General features: G+C 52.0%; 1 protein-coding gene across 1 annotated transcript in view; it reads right to left on the bottom strand.

Moving 5' to 3' along the window:
- Nucleotides 1–1,922: 1,922 nt before the first annotated feature.
- Igfn1 (immunoglobulin like and fibronectin type III domain containing 1) overlaps nt 1,923–19,774 on the bottom strand; it is a 44,023-nt gene continuing 26,171 nt past the window's right edge. Inside the window, 14 exon segments of the mRNA XM_042054029.1 lie at nt 1,923–2,054; nt 2,561–2,887; nt 3,545–3,844; nt 4,738–4,933; nt 6,884–6,972; nt 7,761–8,063; nt 10,026–10,154; nt 11,122–11,295; nt 11,811–12,110; nt 12,706–13,005; nt 13,339–13,480; nt 14,082–14,206; nt 14,697–17,231; nt 17,778–19,739. Coding sequence (XP_041909963.1) covers nt 2,041–2,054; nt 2,561–2,887; nt 3,545–3,844; nt 4,738–4,933; nt 6,884–6,972; nt 7,761–8,063; nt 10,026–10,154; nt 11,122–11,295; nt 11,811–12,110; nt 12,706–13,005; nt 13,339–13,480; nt 14,082–14,206; nt 14,697–17,231; nt 17,778–19,739 — 6,896 coding nt within the window. The 3' untranslated portion in view covers nt 1,923–2,040.

Here is a 19,774-nt window from a genome sequence, read left to right as displayed (position 1 = left end):
TATCCAGACTTCCTGTTAAGTCCTTTTAGTAGTGTGTGTTATGGAACTGTGTTCTTTGGGCATGGCATAGCCACGGTCATATTGAAATCAGAACGACTGTGGTTACTCTCATAAAACCCTCACAGGGCTGGACACTGACATTCTCTCATGGAAGGACAGAAGGATTCACAAGGTTGATGAAACACACAGGCATAGAGGTCCATGAATCCCCGTCCCAGGAGTTAATGATGGGGGGCAGTGGTTCTCCATCAGTACCGTGGTCACGCTTCTATAGGCAACCCTAACTAGTTTTTGTTCACAAAACTAGAATTGGGACAGAGCCGCTTCTTTGGCTAGCTGTAGCCCTCTCTATCCAGGATGAACAGAAACAGGCTCCTCAGGAAAATCCATGCAATACTTGATGCCTGAGCAGGGACACCACAGAACTGGGGGTCGGTTTGAGAGGTACAGTGTGGTATCACCTCTGCTATTACGACAAGATATATAACCAAAGATTCTCCATCTGACGGTGATGTGTCCTTGGGGGGTATTTCTAGGTTGGCTATCTATGTTGTATGAAGTGGAATACATTTTAGTGAATTTTTTTCAGGTGCTGTGGAGATGACTTTGTAGATAAAGTGCTTGCTGCACAAACATGAGGCCTGAAGTCAAATTCCCAGAATTTCCTTCTTTCTTGTCTTGTTCAATCACAAGGCAGAGGCAGCTTTCTCGGTGAGGGCAGGAATGGATCACAGCCTGTCTGTACAAAGGCATTCTGGTACTCCCGCCTGTGGAGGACATTCTTAGTGGAACTGTCAACTCAACCACATACTGTCAGTTCCTAGGAAGGCGCTTTCAACACCCACTCCAAGCCCCTTGATCGACGACTTCTGTTTCTTCTGCCCATGTCTATCATGAATTCAGGTGAAGGAAAGCCCATGATTAGAGAGAGGGTGAGCCCAGCAGATGGGGTGCCCTCTTGTCAGGTAATCTATCAGACCTGGTTGAAACATCCTGGGAGAAGGCGGGCTTGACCTTCTCCAGGGTTCACTCCTTCCTCTGGCCCCTGCAAACTCCAGAACATTTCATTTCTTGGGTGTCCGGAGGCACAGGACCATCCCTACAGGAGGGTGCAGGTATAGGTGTGCGGGCATATAGGTATATGGTAGTGGTGGCTCACACAGAGATGGTCCCATCCTACCTGTGGCATGGGGCAGTGGAACTATGGGAAAACCGAGAAGGCTTCACAGAACCTTGTGTGAGAAACAAATCTTTGTGCACTTGATAGTCTCCCCCATCCCTCCTGACAGGAACCCCCAGAGTCGACTGCAGGAGAATTCGCCTCAGTCCAGCCTGTTCCTGGCTCCAGGGAGGGACAAGTGGCTTATAGTCTCCATACACACTTTTAGGGAGGCTTATCCTGCCAATGCCAGAGTTTTTGCAGGAAAGTGGCATATGGGAAGTACGGGCCAGGAAAAAGGAGCTTCTGGTTCATAGACCTACTCACCTGATTTGGCTCTTATGCCCTGCTGCAGGTGAGCGCTATTCTGATTCACTCCCCTCCCCCCCCCACCCCGCCAGCCAGAGCCCACCCATCCTCCAATCAGATGCCTTTGTTTTGGGATTCTTCCTCCAACCTACTGTCCCCAAGTTACTCAGCAAAAAACGCACCGTTCTTAGTCTGCTGCTTTAATGAAGAACAGAAAGAATTCCATACACAAATCCTTGATGCCCTCACCTGGACCTCCGTCCTCCATGACTGTCCTGTGGTCAGAGTGAGCTCAGCTTCCACCCCGTGGACCACTCTCTCTGGAGCTCCATCCAGAGTGATTCCACTCAATACCACACCCCACCACCCTTCTTCTACTTCCCCATCAACTTGGCCCTTCTGGTCACATCTCACCAGAAGCCCTCTTGTTCCTGTCTCATAGAGGAACATCCACTGTCATTCTGGTCTGGCTCCCCAGGCCAGTGTGGGCATCAGGAGTAAAGCTTCAGAGAGCTGACATCCATCTCATGGCTGTGGGGTGGGGCAAAGCTAGGATTCCAGGTCAAGTGGAGCTAGGAGTTGTATTCTGTAAGACATGGAATATGTCAGATGATCCTGAAGGTGCAGTGTCCCCGCCCACACCTGTCCCATTGTGAAGACTCTGCAATCCTGGGTATGATGGGATGACCCAGTGCCACCAAAGCATTTTCTTATTGGCATGTATTATTTGCTTTCCTGAAAGGAGCCCACCTATCAGAGGCTTGCACCCTCTTTTAAATATCCTTGTCTGATACAGGTACAAAAGCTTTTGCAGAGCAAGTATCTTAAATCCCATCCCGAGACATGTGCCAGGCCACATAAGGACAATTAGCTGGGTAGTATGTGCCCATAAAGTAGTCAATATCTTATTTTACAAATGGGCAAATCAAACCCCAGGAGGTTCTGTGATGGTCGGCTTAAATACATGATAGAATACTCATAGAGGCAGGGAGGAATCCGAGTCTCTTGGTATACCAGCTGCGTCATCTAGAGGAGACAGGCCCTTTCTGTTCCCATGCCCACGTGGTCCCCTGCCAGGGCAGCCATTATTACCTGTCACAATGAGGGTGGCTGTGCTGACAGCCTGACCCAGTGGGTTCTCAGCCACAGCCTTGTACTCGCCACTGTCCTTAAGGGACACACTGGGGATAACGAGGGAGCACACACCCAGCATGTCAGTGCTGTACAGCGCGGGGTTTCTGTCCAAGCTTTGGTTGTTCTTGAACCAGGTGACACGGGGCCGTGGCGAGCCCTGCACGGCGCACGTCATGCGACATTCACAGCCCTGGGGCAGCAGGTGAGCCCGCAGACCCACCAGGAAGTGGGGCTTCTGGCTCAGGTTGGGTTCCCGGTATGTTGGAGCCTTCACTGTGAACTTCTCTGTGGTAAATTCGGGACAGGAGGAAGGATGGTTAAAGAGCAAGGAAAACCTGACTGGGACCCAGAGAGTCCACCGTCTGCCGAAAGCCCAGAAGCTGAGCCTTCCCGCATCTCATCTGTACAAACTGACACTCTTTTTATCCTTTTCCTAAAGTTATGCTTTGACTTTTTAAATTATTAGAACCTCTTAAATTTATTGTGTACAAATCAGAACATACATATAGATGACTAGAACCAACATTCTGGTGTAGAATGTTCCAGATATTTTTGTATTTTTGAGAAGTGAAATGATATAGCTAGCTTTGTAATCTTATTTTTCTAGTGACCTCTTTAAAGATTATACAATAATTTATAAAATAGACTTTGTTTTTAGAGAAATATGAACTTCTATTTTTAAATTATTGTTCACAGTTTCTTTCTGAGAATTTACCCATAGGTCTCTAGACATTCTAATACCCACGGCCTGACTCTTTCTGCCAATGGGGGTGGGGCCCATCCTGAATCCAATGTAGTAGGTATCTGTACAAGTAAGCATTGAGCAGGTAGCAGGACGACCACTACCTATCTGACTAGATTAAAATGCCCTGGTTCCACCCAGTCAACTACCCTAAGCATAGAGGCAGATGGCTAAGCTCCTCCCTTTTGGGAGGTCCTTACCTCTCTGCCGGGGGATACACCAGGGTTGACTGGTGTCTGAAGGTTTGCTGGCCCCCAGCTCATTCTTGGCCAGCACCCGGAAGTGGTACTCATGGCCAGGGAGGACCCCCAGGAGGGTGAAGCGGTTGGTGTGGACACGGTTGGCCACCTCACACCAGGATCCGTGAGCCGAGGAGCGCATCAGCACTGTATAGTACAAGGGGATGCCCTGAGCCTCATCCGGAGACGGTTCCCATTGGACCGTCACTGTCCCAGGCACATTCTCCTGCAGGGAGACGGGTCCCGGTGCCTGTGGGCATGCTGCGAGAGAGAGAGAGAGAGAGAGAGAGAGAGAGAGAGAGAGAGAGAGAGAGAGAGAGAGAGAGAGAGAGAGAGAGAGAGAGAGACAGAGACAGAGAGAGACAGAGAGACAGAGACAGAGAGAGACAGAGACAGAGAAGTTATGCTTCAGATTAGCTACAGAAAGTCTGCTAAGTCTTCTACAGACCCACCCCCAAGTTTTCTGGGGGTTCCTGCAGAATACAGTGCTGCCAGGCAGGTGAGAGGCCAGAGGGAGCTAAGTCCGGGTATACAATTATCTCTATAGGGTGGAAAATCTCCCCCAAAGAATAATCTATTTTTTTTCTTTTGAGGCAGGGTTTCACCCACCATAACCCAGGCTATCCTTAACTCTTCAATCTACTTCAGTTTCCCAAGTTTGGGACTATAGGTGCTCACCACCACAGATGACTTCCAAAGAATACTTATTATAATACTTATTAGCTCACATTTTTCTTTCTTTCTTTCTTTCTTTCTTTCTTTCTTTCTTTCTTCCTGTTTTTCTTTTTCTTTTCTTTTTTTGTAAAATGAGAGGCTATTCAGGGCTGGGGAATGAGAGTCACTCCAGGAAGGGACAACCTTAACTTGCACAAGGGTCATGGGCCATTCTTCCCATGGGTTCCTTCAGTGATACAATGGTGGGACCTAAATTTGCTCTTGAAATCCAAAAGAAGAGCAGGGGAGAAGCAAGAATGCAGTATCCCCACGTGTATGGATAAGAACAGCAGGGGCTTTCTGGGACTCTCCTCCTGCCCTGCTTGCTGTGCCTTCAACACATCCGGTCAGCCGTGTGATCACTTTGCACGCTCAGGACGATGTCCTGTGCCCAGGTCAGCTGCAGCCTTGGTGAGAGTCCACAGCTGAGCTGGCCTCACCTGCCACACTGATGGAGAAGCTGTAGGCAGCCTCCTTCCCCTGTAGGTTTCTGAGCATCACAGTGTATTGGCCACTGTCCGAGAGGCTAGCGGCAGGAATCAGAAGTTGGGCAAGGCCATCCTTCACGGTGGTCACACTTCTTTTGGGCAAGGGTAAGCCATCCTTCAGCCAGGTCACCTCAGGCATGGGGGCAGCCTGAGAAACAAGAGGAAAGACATGTTGAGAAAAGAAAGTTTCTTTTTCTTTTTAAAGTGTCTGTTCAAATAAATTGTTTAGTTAGCATATAAAATAATGAGTTTCACTGTGACATTTTATTATATATCTATCACTGTATCTTCCTGATACCACATTCATTCTCTCCCTCTCTCTCTCTCCTCTCTCTCTCTCTCTCTCTCTCTCTCTCTCTCTCTCTCTCTCTCACACACACACACACACACACACACACACACACACACGAGAGAGAGAGAGAGAGAGAGAGAGAGATCTTATTTTCTTTTTTTCTTTCTTCCTTCAAGGCCATTAACCTTCCTTGCTCCCTGTCCTTTGTGATTCTTTCCTCCCCATCCTTGGTCTTTATGGAGGAAATCTTCTAAAACCGAAAGCAGGTAAGCTGGGCCTAATGTAGAAGGGCAAGAAGAGGATTCTAGGCAGGAGGGATTTGCCTGAGCACTTGGAGGTGAACAAGTATCTGGTTAGGAATCGGCTATCCGGGAGGTGGTGAAGTGTGGAGTTAGCCCGTAGGTGTGGTGGGATGATGGGATAGGAAGGGAAGCTTAGCCCGGAGACTCCGCGACACTGACCCTCAGTCCCACACACATGCTGACATCTAGATTTCGCTCTGAGAGCACTGCCATGTTAGAATTTCCCAGGACAGTACGGCAGCTCTGGATTCACGTGGGATATGGGGTGGATGTGAGTGAGAGGAGACTAATTGGGAAGGGGGTCCTCCCTCCCTAGTGCCCAAGCAAGCTAGTGGATGAGTTGGAAATTGCTGCAAGCGAGAGGAAGGCTGCAGAAAGCAGAAGATGCAGCCTCGCCTAGAACTGTGACGACTGTCTAGGAGAGGACAATGGCAGGTTCAGGGAAGGAGCTGACATGACATTGCCCTTGGGCTTAATTAAGAGAGAGACCCCTCATCGTCACAAGGGTCATGATCAAGGCTTCCGGTGGAAAAGTATTAAGAGGGAAGATACCGTACGCCAGAGGCAGCACAGTAGGCCTTAAGGTTGTGGGAACATTAGGAGAGACAATTTAAAATGAGAGTAGGGGAGTCAGTCTGCACCAGGGTCAGCATGAGGAGGCAGCGCTCTAGAGAAATCCTCCCCAGGAGATGGTCTGCGTTTTCTGTCTTTGGAAGCCCAGCTTGCTTTCCCTCTCCTCTTGAGATCTGTGTACTCACAGCAAGAGCTGTCTGCATTGTCTAAAGGGCCAAACTGCGGAGAAGCCTGGCCTGATTTCTCCACATTGTGTATCTGATCCTCAGAGAGGGATCAGGATCCTAAGTGTTCAGGCCATGAGTTAGCACCACACGGAAAGCACAGAGAACAGGCCCGGGTTACTATTATCACGGTCTCAGCCTTTTGGTCAGCTCAGGGGAGAGATGAAACAGCTCCACACTGTTTGAGAGATGAGGAAATTTAAGCACCGAGGGGTAAGAAATTGTCCAGAGTTAAACTAGTGACGGATGATGACACCGGGCAGTTTGTGTTTTTAACTACTACACTAGTTACTGTACGTACAGACAGGTGCTGTTGATATTGGCTTAGGATCATGTGTGTAAAAATAAATTCTAAAGACAAAAATGGTTATGCACCCTATTGGGCTCCCATAGGCCCCAGACTAAGATGAATGATGGGGAGGGGAGGGGTGCGCTAATGTGGAGGTGCAGTATCAGAAGCTACCACTAGAGGGGAGTGTATCCTGCACAGGAAAGTAGAATGGCTTCCAAGAAGCTGACGCCAGCTGTGGCTTCAAGAACCCTCTTCCTTCCTACCCACTTTACACTGGGCTGATTTCCGACACAAGCCCAAGACTGTGACTAGGGCTTAAAAAGAATAAGGAAGAAAGGTTTCCCCAAGACTCTCTAGTTTTCTGGTTCCTCTGGGGCCCCCACGCCCCGCCACACACCCTTCCAGGTATACTCACTTCAAAGGAGACAGGAACGCGGACGCTGTCCCCAGCCCTGACCGTCAGTGTATCCTTTGTACTGGAGTCCATGAGGAACTTGGGACAGACTAGAACACACAAAATGGTTTGTCGCCTTTCTCCACAGTGGCTTCCAGTTCAGGTCACCCAGCATGTAAATAGAAGGCTGAGCCAGGGTAAGGGCCAGATGGAGAGGGCTTGGCGGGGCACGTGGGGGAGAAAGACCAGGAGCTGACAGGGGCAGTCTTTTGAGAGGGTCAGAAGTAGAGACAAGGCTGCCACCAGGGTTAGTCCGCAGGGTATCTGGAGCAAGGATCCTGGGGACAACTACATTGTTATCTGAGATACCATTAGCCTGGGTCAGAGAGTGACCTTCCTGGTCACATCAAGTCAGGGACAAAGCCAGGACAAGAGTCTAAGATCCTGGACTCGGGAGCTCTGAGCTTTCCATTGCAATTGCCTCTGTGACTGCTAGGGCGAGTTGGTACAGATCACAAGACGGAGAGAGGATTTACTTTTAGCAATTAAGGCCCATAGGGAAACACCATCAACTCGCAGAAACAGGGAGCTTGGGCATGTGCCTCCTCTAAGTAGCGCCCATGCCTCAGAGCCACTTGCTTTCAATTCTAGCCCTGAGTCATAACAATGGTGATGTCTTGGGCAAAGCATCTTGGACCTTTGTTTCCATCTCTGAAAATTAGGGATCAAAAATATTAACTATGTACGACCAGGGCTGTAATGAGAAAGAAGTCCTAAGAGGGGTGCACTTGGCGCAGGGCTCAATACCATCCCTCTATTAAGAAGGCAGCTGATGGCATAGCAGTGCCTCTCAGGAAGGGTCACTAGCACTCAGGGTGGAGAAGGACGTGACACTCACCAGCAGCAGGCATGGCATGAACCAATGAATCCAGGCAAGTGGCTTGCCCGTGGCCCCCATCATTAACTGCGGTAACCCGCAGTAAGTAGCCTTCTTGGGGCCGTAGCCCCTTGACTGTAAAGTTGGTGCCTGGCACAGTGCCCACATGGCATGGGCTCCACTGAAGGTTGTCTGAGCCACACAGCTCCACAATAAACCCCTGGGCTTCATCATCATCCTGGGTGTCTGGCCTCATCCAGCTCAGGGTGATGCTGGTGTTAGATGTGTCTGTAACCCGGAGATCCCGAACAGGCCCTGGAGGTCCTGGTCAAGTACCGTGGACATTTCAGGAACATGTCAGCTTCCCCTGAGGAGTCTTCCTGCCAGGGACTTGGGGTTTCTCTTACTTAGGGGCTTCTGCAGAACCTCCCTAGAACTGGCATGGTACCCCAGCTCTGCATGTGAGTCCCTAGCTAATTCCTTTGCACACCCACCAACTTGCCACCCCTAACTATCCTAGAAAGCTGGTATTTTAGTTGATAATCTTTTGTGCTCCGTTGTATCTGGGGTCTGGAGTTCTATGGCTGTAGCTGAGTTGTAACTCTTAGCTGGGAGCGACACCAGCACAGCTTTCTTGTTCTTCATTTGTTAAATGGGAACAGCAGCAGCTCTGCCTACCCATGGGGACCCTGGGACAAGCAAAAGACATGGCATGTGTGTGGTTTGAATATAACACTGTGGGGTGGTGTTCTGGATGTCCAGGCTGGCTGTACATTAAACACTCTGTGAGATGCCAGCCCCAGCATCTATCTATTTAGCCTGGGTACAACGGTGGCACCAGGATTGGTAAGGAGGCCCTAGTATTTCTAAACTTGTGGTGATAGTTAAAACTGCTGGTCTAGGGGAGTGCTTCTCAGCCTTGAATCTGTGCTCAAATCATTGGGGGACTTCATTAACAACAGATCTAATTTGGGAGTTCTGAGGTGAAGCCCAAGATATTCACTCTTTTCTTTCTTTCTTTCTTTCTTTCTTTCTTTCTTTCTTTCTTTCTTTCTTCCTTCCTTCCTTCCTTCCTTTCTTTCTTTACTTTCTTTCTTTCTTCTTTCTTCCCTCCCTCCCTTCCTTCCTTTTTACCTGTCTGCATATATATGTATGTATGCATGTATGTTTGTATGTATCTGTCTGTCTGTCTATCTAAAATGTGTGCCACCTATTCAGCTCCTTAGTGCAAGGCTTGCAGGTGTGCGTCACTACATATGGCCTGAGATTCTACAAGAATGATCCCAAGTGACATTTCCTGTCTACAGCCTTTGCTCATTGTAGGTCTGGAAGATACAGCCAACGGCTGTGGCTGCTGCAGACACAGAACACCTGCTTCCTCCGTTCCCCACCACTAGTGAGAGAGCCAGTGATGAGTGGTGAATCAGATCTGGTCTGTTTGCAAGGAAAAGCACATGGACTAGCTCGCCTCCCCATCCCTTGTAAGCTTACAGAAGAGTCTATGGCTATTGGAGTTGTGCCAAGAGTCAGTCACACAGCTGATTCTACAAGTGCCTCCAGTGTGTTGTTGCCTTGGTTACTTGTCACCAGCAAGCTTCTATGAGGTGCACAGAGTAACGTCTTCTAAACTCTATGCCTTGGAGCACAGCTTTTAATAGGGGTTTCATGAGAAGTATTCTCTGCTTGAAGCTGAAGGGATTGAATCAAGGTGTCTTTCTTGTGGGAATGGATGCGTGAGAGGTTGGCCTCATACCTGTCTTTAATGTCAGACCCTTTGGTATTTCTGTTGTCCAGAGGATGTTTCTTGACATCTCTGATGCTACTGAGACCACAGATAGGTGAAAGCTGATCTAGGCTGTCTGTCCATCGAAGACAGAGACTGGGATGGGAACACCTAGTTCTTTGAACAATGCTTGCCACCTTACAAGGGATGAACAGCATGAATTCGGTAGAAAACGGAAGCTTCCTGCCACCTGTTCCCCAGGCATGAGACCACCCACTAGTGGGTAGGTGACACCTTTGGGCTAACACGGAGACTGACCTTCTCTGTATCCCACAGCAGATACCATGATCTTGGGAAGTCCTCATGCCTGGCCTCTGGACCCGTCTGAATTCAGTTTAGACCCTTTAAGATACATCTCATCCTGGTGGCCTTTCAACCCTGACTCCCAGCCCTCTTGACTATCTCCCTCTGGACCGCCTCTGACCTGTGAACTTCTGTCTCACAGTTTCAGAGCTATACCTTGCACAACCCTCCCCCACATCCTGGATTGGTTTCTTACTTACTCATGGGATCTCGCGCAAACACAGCATCCGATGGAGGCCCAGGCTCTCCGGAGCCTGAGGGAGCCACAGCCCTAACCCGGAACTCATACTGGCAGCCCTGCCGCAGATCCACCACAGTGCACCTCCTTTCTGTGGAGACCACACCCCATTTTAGTCTCCCATGGTGGGATCAGGAAATGGGGCCATAGCTCAGCACCTCCAAATTCAGAAGAAGACCGAGCATGGGGTCTAAGACAATCCTCCTGGATCGCATTGCACCAGCCAGGTGTGACAGAGCTGCTTCCAGGGTGAACAGAGCAATGGTCAGGGTGTTTTCATCCCTGTCCTGTCTGTCCCTGCCACAACCTTGCTGGGTGATCCTTGATGTCATTTTGTTGTTTCTGATTCAAGCTGTCTCAGACTTGTAATACACAAATAAATGGTGCCCTAGAGATGAGAAGACATGCGCCCCAAGGGGTTTTAACTCCTACGTGGCAGGGACATTGCAGGACTCCTGACAATCTGTTCCCAGCCCAGTCTTGGTACACACAGAGCACAGGCATGCACAGGGTTCTGGAAACGTCTTCACACCTATCCCATCCTAAATCTTTTCCAGGTTCTTCCTTATCTCAGGAAGCAGCTAGTTTCTAGCATGCTAACTAGAGGGTCAGAGCACGTCCATCTGTCTTATCAGTGAGGAAGCTGAGCTCTGCAGAGGAAGAGGGCTGCCCGTGGCCAAGGCCTGAAGTGAAGGGGCCAGGGAGGACAACTTCACCTTGGATTCCAGTCTGAGACTTCCACCCCAGAGGATCCCAAGCTCGGCACTGTTGAGAGACTTTTCTGGATGATCCTCTAGGGCTTGGGGGTGGGATGTTCAGTAGCAACCTTGGCGTCTTCATACAAGTTGTCAGGACTATGTACTCCCCACCCAACTGTGACTATCATAGATAGCTCTAGAGATTGCTAAATGTCCCCTATGGAGACTTAACCACCCTAGCTGAAAAGCAACTGTGTTAAACTGATCTGCACCAGCAACACAGAGGGATCCCGTCTAGAACCAGGAGGGGCTTTAAGGCAACTTGGGGTTAGTGAGAAGCAGCCCCCCGGGTCGACTTACCAGCCACAGGTTGTTCGTTCACAGTCATCCAGGTGTTGCTCCCCTTCTTGCGTTTCTCAACCAGGTAGCCCAAGATGTGGGCACTGCCAGGGCCCCGCGGTGCCACCCACGTTAGAGTGATGCTCTGGCTGGAGGCCGACAAGACATCTGGAGCAGATGGGGGCCCTGGGAGAGCTGAAGGCAGAGGGTGCCAGTGAGCAGAGATCGAGGCAAGCACCAGCCCATGGAAGGTCGTAGTGTTGGAGAAGGCATGGGGAGTCTGGGGGCACAGCCACACTACAGGAATTCCAGTGCTGAGCCAGCTTTCCCTAGGACACCGTTCTGGCTGCTCCAGGACAGAGATGATGAAATAGAGCATGCTCTCTGGCCTTGGAGTCTAGAACCACTTATGAGATTCCTAACCTGATAACCTAAGCACTGATAGCTTGTTCCAGTACAGGGGCATGTGATAGAGATGTTGGCCAATATGCAGTCTTGGGGGGCGGGGGTGGCTGTGTGTCTCAATTTGAAAGAGCCCTAAAAGGCTACTAAATTCCCAAAATGAGCTGTAGTAAAGAGTATCCACTGTGCTCTATGAAGGCCTCAAGTCCTCCCACCCCCAAGCACAACTGGCAACCCCTCAGCCTGTACTCTGGGCACAGTAGAGAGGGCAAGGGAGTCCTCTGTCCAAGTGCCACCTGGTCTCTCACCCTCAGGAGCCACCAACACCTCCTCAGACTCCAGGGCATCCCCGGCTCCCTCTGACGTCACAGTCCGTACACGGAAGGCATACTTCTTGCCCTGCTCCACGCTGGTGTCGGTGAAGCTGGTACTGTCCGGTGGGGGTTCGCCCACCTTCAGCCAAGTGCTCCTTCCAGCCTGTTGCCTCTCCACCACGTAGTGTTGTATGGCCTGGCCCCCATCATCCCTTGGGGGCCGCCAGTGGAGACAGATGCCTGCTCTGTGGCAATCCTGTACCTCCAGGGGTCCCTGCGGGGGCTGAGGCTTGTCTGAGGACCCATGGGGAGGAAGAGAAGGAAAAAGAAGTCAGAGAAGCTGGGGTTGGGCATGTTACTAGCCCCTCCTCGGTGGATAAGTCTGCAAAGGGGTGGACTCCCCAGAATATGCATGGTTTCTGACATAGCCAGAGGCTGAGGTGAGAAGCCAGCTCATGAGGAGGTTCCAAATGTCTCACAGTATCCCTGGTCTCTACTTCCCCAGTCCTGCCCTAAAAGATACCATGGAACCTCCAATCTGTACCCAGCCCCATTCAGTGAGCAGCACAAGCTCCTGCTTAGCATTCTGCTACAAGCAATCCAACTTTACTGGTACATGTTGGAGGCCACTATTCCATTAAGCATCTTCCCCGGAACTTGGAATATGAGAGCTCACAGAGGCTCAACAAGGTGCTCCACCAACCCGGCACTGGCTTATCTAAACTCTTCTTCCTGGGCCATCTGGGGACAGGAATGTAAGCAATCTTAACTACCATACAAATGAGGGTCAGGATAGCAGGGTCCACCCCCAGGCCTGCACCAAGTACTGGGGAGGGCCTGGGACCACAGAGCCCTGGGGCCTCAGATGGAGAACAGGCAGGGTTAGCACCTATAACTTGCAGGGTGAACTCAGCCTGCACGCAGCCTCCCTTGCTGCTCAGTGTCACGCTGTACAGACCACTGTCCTTCCGGCTTGCACTGGGGAGGCACAGTCGCGTGTAGCCGTCCCCCAGAGCCACCTGGACGCCCCTGCGGTTGCTGCCCACCACCTCGTCCCCATCCTTCCTCCACACAGCCCGAACAGGGAGGTGGCTCTGGAAAGGGATCTTCACAACCACTGGCTTCCCAGCCTTGAACACCAGGGGCTCTCTCAGTGTCTCTGTCACATCTGGGGCAATGGTGGGGGGATCTGGAGAGAAAAAAAAAACAGAACAAAAGAATCAGAGAAGACCAGGCCCTAGGACCCTGGGAATCTTGGAAAGAGCCCAGAGAAGGAATTCCCTACCCCACCTCATGAGGACTAGCAAAGGGAATGGGCTGTCTGCAGCAGGAGGGACCAGGGTCAGACCTCACCAAGAACTTCCTGGTAAAGAAGGAAATAAGATATTGGGTTGGGAAAGACTTGGGTTGGCTTCATTAAAAAAAAAAATCTGAGGATATTGGAGACAAGTCACAGGGCTTCCACAGAAGGTCATTTTCAGCTGATGCAGAGATTATGGGGCAGGGAAGGGCTGGGCCTCACCCTGCACAACCAGGCTGGCCTCGGTGCGCTGTCTGCCGGCCACAAAAGTGTATCTCCCAGCCTGGGTCCCCTCCACGTGGGTGAGGATCAGCCTGTGTGTGAGCCCATCTTGCTCAAACTCGACCCCATCGCCGGCAGGGAGCTGGAGACAAGGATCACCATGGAGACAGCCGCTCCCACCCTGTCCAGTTTGTTCCTAATAGCTGCCCTGGGAACTAAATGATCACCACCACTTGCGTCTGTGCCGAGCACCTCCACTAACTCTCCAAAGCACCTTTCGAGATCAGTGCTGTTAGAAGTCCCATTTTATAGCTGAGGAACTCATCCGAGGTCACATAACCGGTAACAGCAGAGCAGGGATCAGGGGTCAGAGTTCACCGACGTCACTGTGCTGTGGTGGTGGGGCAGAGAGGCTACTCTGGGAGACCAGTGAGCCCTGCAGGTCATGAGACGATGCACTTGTGCAAGTCCTTCAAGGGTGTGTGGAATTCATGAGAGGGGCATTTGGGCTTGGGGAGGCCAGCAGAGGCTGGGTCAAGGCTGGAACAAACACATTTATAATGTGTTTATTTTGAACACACCATAATCCAGCTGTTTAAATATCTCTCAGAGTAGAAGTGTTAGTAAATTAAGAGTGAAAATTCCTGCCTAGTCTCTTCCTTCTGCGTCTCTGCTCTGCCACGCTCCTCGCCCCCACCCACATTAGTTAGGAAAGAAGAGATGGAGGGATGAGGTGTCAGTACCTTGACTCCATCCTTGAACCAGGTGCCAGGTCCCAGGTCACTGGTGAGGGTACAGGAAAGTATGGCAGCTTCCCCCAGTTGTACCTCTGTGTCAACCAGACCCTGAGAGAAGTGGTCCATGGAGTCTGGAGAGACACAAAGTCCCCAAAGTCCATCCTCTTATGCCCTGGCCTGCATTGAATTCTGGAAGGCCTCCATGGTCCTGCCCACAGGGCTCAGCCAGAACCAGTGCCCAGTCTCCTGTTTTCCCCAGTACCTGAGCTGATGCTGATGCAGAGATAACAGTAAAGTAGATGAAGAGCATCTCCCACCCCCGGGTCCCACAGACAGGAATTCTGAGTCACAGAGGCAGGCTAATTCTCTGGGACTTTGGACAAAATGTTCCAAGATTAACCAGCCTAGAGGACCTTTGAGTTTCACACGGACTGGATTCCTTCTGCATGGGGAGGGGAAAGAAGGGACTGCTCTCTGAATCTGCAAGGGGGTCTAGAAAATGGAGACACTGGTAGGGACCAGTTCCTATGCTGAAGGTAGAACTAGCACGTGGGCAGCCTAGTACCCAGCAACCTTGCCCTCTGGCTCCACCCTAAGAGAACCACCAGCTGGAGTACCTACCTCGGGCCTCTGTAGAAGAGCCAGGGCCAGCCTTGTATCTGGATCTGGGGCTCTGGGTAGCATCTTGTCCCTGGACACAGACATCCGACCTGCCTTCTTGGGTATCTCTCCTGCTGCCAAGATGCCTGTGGGGGTCTGGCCTCCCATCTTCACTCCAAGATTCTCCCAGAGATCCTCTGTCCTCCATACTAGTCCAATGCTCCAGGCCTCTTTCCCTCTCTATAGCCCCTCTCTTGGCTGATTCAACTTCAGTTCCAAACTGTGCCTGATACCTGCTTCCACAGGGACCAGACTTCCTGCCTAACCCACCAGGGCCTTTCCCCCCATGCCCGTCATACTTCTTTGAGGTCCTGGATCCTTGGACTTTGCCAGTCTTAGCCGCCCAGGACCCCCACTCCTGGAGGGACCCTCGTCCATCTCCCTTCCCTGTTGCTAGTTGACAACCTGGCTCCTGGATTCCTCTTGATACACTTCTGTAGTCCCTTCTGCCTAGTGGACTATCCAGTTCATCCTGGGGCCCCTGGGTTGTTGAAATGACACCATCTCCACCCATAGCAGAATTTCTTCCGCCTAGGACACTTGAGTCCTCTGTCAAAGCAACCCTGCCCCTTCTATAACCCAAGCCTCTGCTCTCCAAAGAGCATGGACCTTCACATCCAGCAGCAGCCTCCTGGCCTGTTGCATATCCCCTGCCCTTAGAGGCTCCTTGCTCCTCCTGGGTTTGCCTGGAAATGGTGTAATTCTCCCCCAGTGAGCTAAAAGTCCCGAAGCTGCCTTGAACCTGGTCTTCCCAGCCTAGAGCCTGAATGTGGCCCATATCTTGCCCACTGTCAGGTCCCAGCATTGACTTGGTCTCTCTCCCAGGAGCAGAGCTGTTGTCTATCACCTGACCTGGCCCTGACAAGCCCTGAGAACTGGTTCCCCTCCTCCTGCTTTTCAGGGAGTCTCCACAAGCCTGAGGTGTTGCTTCCCCCTGGCCAGCAACCCTACACCTGCCTGTTATCCACAAGCCTAATTTACTAAAGTCTGAATCATTTCCTGACTCCAGAGTAGCTACCTCGGACCCACCCTCATCCCCCACTGTCCCTCCACCTCTCCTAGGAGTCTCCACAGCTCCTGCTTGGTCGACAGATCCTCCCTCCTCACTGGGAGTCCCATTGTTTCTAGGAGACCCTGGAAACACAGAACCATCTTTCCATTCCCTGATACTTGATTTCCCCATAGAACCAATAGCACCCAAGTCTTCAGGGATTCCTGAGCGTTCACAGCCCCCAAGACTGTTCTTGATACTCTGCCCACCTGAAAAGACACATGACCTCCCTGGTGTCCCCAGCTTCTCATGGCCCATAGCACTGTCCCTGTGTGCGATGCCACCTGTAGTACCCAGCACCCCAGTCATTCCAGAGCCTACCCCAGGCCTTGTCTCATCTGCAAGCCCCATTCCCCTGCCCTTTTCTGCTTCATCCTTGGAGCTCATGCCTACCTCTTCTGCTACCCCAAATCCTGACCCAAGACCTATGGATTCACATTCTCTGGGTGCAGCCAGTGAGCCTGTTCCTCCATGCCTTTCTGAACCATCTGCATAGTGCATTTTACTCTCTGACTTCGTCCCAGGCCCCACTGAGCTTCCCCTATAGCCAACCTCATTCTTGGATTCCGTTCTTCCTGTTTCCCTCAAACCACCCTTTAAATCTGCTTCATTCCATGACAAAATCCCTCCAGAATGTTCTGAACCACCTCGACAACTGGCTGCATCCCTTAATGAAATAATTTCAGAAACTCCTAAATCATTCTTATGACATGCTATACTCCCGAGTTCCCTGGTCCTATGACCCGGGAAGTCATTCTTATAACCTGCCTCACTCCCTGACCCAGCAACTCCAGAACACCCAATATCGTTCTTATAATCTACCTGGCACCCTGATCCCATGGCTCCAGAGCCCCCAGCTGCATTTTTACAACTGGCTCCACCTGCTGGTCCCATTCCTCGGAGGCCTTCTGAGTCATCTCTAAATATGGCCCCACCATCTAGCCCTGCTCTCCCAGGACCAAGACCCCTTGACCCATCTCCATAAGCTATTCTGTCCCCATTTCCCCAAGGCTCTGGAATTCCCAATTCATCCTTGTAACCAAATGCATTGCCAAGCACGTGAGCCCAGTGGCCTTCAGAGCCAGCCTCAGCCCGAGGAGATAGTGCCTCAGGGTGCCTGGCTTTGTCCAAATTCCCAATCCCAGCTCCAGAGGTCCTGGCACCAAGGAACCTGATCCTTTCCCCATCTCCTTCCTTGTCTCCTCTCCCCAGAGATCCTAGTTCCATGGGTAATGGAACCACAGTGCCATCTTCAAAGTCTCCTTCTCTAGATGCCCCCAGGACTCTGAAGCCCTCATAACCAACAGGGTGACCCCAAGAATGTATTCTTTCAGAGTCCCCTGGTTCTTCTTCCAAGTGTCTGCCCCCAACATTTCCCACTGCCCCAAGGGCCTTCACACCATCCCCACCCACAGACCCCACTGCCCCAAGGGCCTTCACACCATCTCCGCCCACAGAACCCACTGCCCCAGGGGCCTTCACACCATCTCTACCCATAGATCCCACTGCCCCAGGGGTCTTTACAGCATCTCTGCCCACAGATCCCACTCTCCCAGGGGTCTTCATACCATCTCCACCCACAGCCCCCACGGAGCCAGAGGCCTTCACACCATCTCCGCCCACAGATCCCACGGTCCCAGGGACCTTCACACCATCTCCACCTACAGATCCCACTGTCCCAGGGGCTTTCACACCATCTCCGCCCACAGAACCCACTGTCCCAGGGGCCTTCACACCATCTCCGCCCACAGAACCCACGGTCCCAGAGGACTTCACGCCATCTCCACCCACAGACCCCACAGTCCCAGGGGCCTTCACACCATCTCCACCCACAGATCCCACGGTCCCAGGGGTCTTTACAGCATCTCTGCCCACAGATCCCACTCTCCCAGAGGTCTTCATACCATCTCCACCCACAGCCCCCACTGAGCCAGAGGCCTTCACACCATCTCCGCCCACAGATTCCACTGCCCCAGGACTCCCTAAGTCACCATCCAAGCAGTGTTCTCCACCAGGGCCTGCTTGACCCTGACCTTGAAATACGTCCCAGTGCTGAGCTCCACGAAGGCCACCTGAGCCATTTCTGAGGCTGGCGTCTCTCCCAGACATCTTTCCTACAGGACTACACTGATCTTTCTTTCCAGACCACAGTCCCCTAGACACCCCCGAAACACGCCTGTGAGTACCCCATTCCCCCGGCTCTGTCTCCACAGGTGCCTCACAGGTAGCTCGGCCATCAGTGCCAAGGCCAGCTCCTGTTCCGTCTAGCATGCCTGAACCGTCACGATAGGCAGCCCCATTCTTAGAACCCATGCCTTCAGAGCACCTGGAACCATCCTCGTACCTAGACTCCGCCCATCCTGGACCGCCTAAGCCACCCTTGCAGTCCATCCCTCCTCTGGGCCCTTTTTCTCTGGATCCCTCTGACCTATTCCAGAAATCTGGTTTGGATCCTACTGCCCCTGGGTCTCCTAATCCTTCCACATCTCCCATTGTTCCCCCAGAGCCCTGAACACCCAGGCCTGGAGATGTAACAAGCCTGCGGTTTCTGGCATCTACCTTCTGACTAGACACCATCAGTCCAGCTACTTGGGAACCATCCATGCTCCCTTCCTTCCCACCGGGCCCCAGCACTCCAGACCCAAAGTGGGCCCCAGTTCTTCTGAGATTAGACCACATGTCACCCTGAGGACCCACCTTTTCACACTCCGTTCTGCCTGGATCCCCTGCGTCCCTCTGACCCACTGTCCAGTCCTGAGGAAACTGGAGATTTCCGGAGCCTTCCTCTGTCCTGCCCAAGGCTCCAGCTGTGCCTTGACCATCCCTTCCCTGGAGCTCTTGGAGGCCACCTCTCCAGTCCCTGGGATCTTCTAGACCCTCAGGGACAGTCTCATAGCCCCTCTCCACAACACCAAGACAGCCTGTCCCTTGCAAAGAGCCCTCAGCCTTGGCCTCACCACTCCTGCACCCCAGAAGTTTCCTGCCTCCAGATAGTGATGGTTTCTGGGTGTCATTGCCAGCCGATGTCTGTCCTGGATACCCATCAGCCTCCCAGTACACCCCAGCTACTCCATGGCTGGTATCTCCACCTGCCTGAATGCCCCAGCACTCATGGTCCATGCCAACCTCGGGGCTGTGACCTTTTCCTCTAAGAAACTCAGGGTTGCAAGAACTTCCTGGCCTATTGCTTCTCATGTCCCCCAGGCAGGCCCCGCTAGTCCATCCTGCCTCTGCTCCTCTCTCTCTGCTCAGGTAACCCCTTCCTTCCATCTCATCCATATGATCACCCCACATTTTTGTCCCTTCCTTTTTCAGTGGAAAGCCCTCAGCATCAGAGTGGGATCCCCACAACACCCTCTGGCCTGCCCCAGCTCCCACGTGAGGGTCACTGAGCTGTCCCTGGCCAGGTCTGTCCAGTTCACTGCCGGAGCCCTCTCTGGGCTTGCTTCCTTTTCTGTTGCTCTCAAGCCTCCCATCCTGAGGGTGACTGGAGCCAGCCTCCCAACCTCCCGCTGTCCCCCACCTGCTGTTCCCATTGTCACTTCTGCCATGATCTTGTTGTCTTTCCACAAAGCCCACACCCGATTCTGGGTCCCCTCCCCTTCCAGGGGGGCGTCTACCACAGTCTCCCTCTCTGTGGTACTGACTGTCCCCAGGAAAAGCGACCCTGCCTGGCTCTCTTTCCAGAAAGCCTTTTGTGTTCTGGCCAGGGCCCCAGGCTGAATTAGCTAATCCTTCACCTCCCACCAAAGAACAGTCCTGCTTGTCAAAGGCACCCCTATCTGGGCCTGCAGTGAGCTGTGCCCCACTAGTCTCCTTGAGGGAGCACAGCTCTCTGGATTGCCCTCCCTTGTTGCTGATGCCCCCAGAGTCTTCTGCTTCTGAGGCCAGAGCTTCTGGAGTTTGCAGTCGGTGGTCAGTATCTGTGGTCTGAGGACCTTTCTCCTTCCCACCTTCGGTAAGGTGTTAATTACACAGAGGTCATTAG

The sequence above is a fragment of the Arvicola amphibius genome, chromosome 12, assembly GCF_903992535.2.
Source record: "Arvicola amphibius chromosome 12, mArvAmp1.2, whole genome shotgun sequence".
Classification (NCBI taxonomy): domain Eukaryota; kingdom Metazoa; phylum Chordata; class Mammalia; order Rodentia; family Cricetidae; genus Arvicola; species Arvicola amphibius.
Note: the sequence above shows the minus strand (reverse complement) of the source record. Positions and strands in the feature narration are given on the sequence as shown.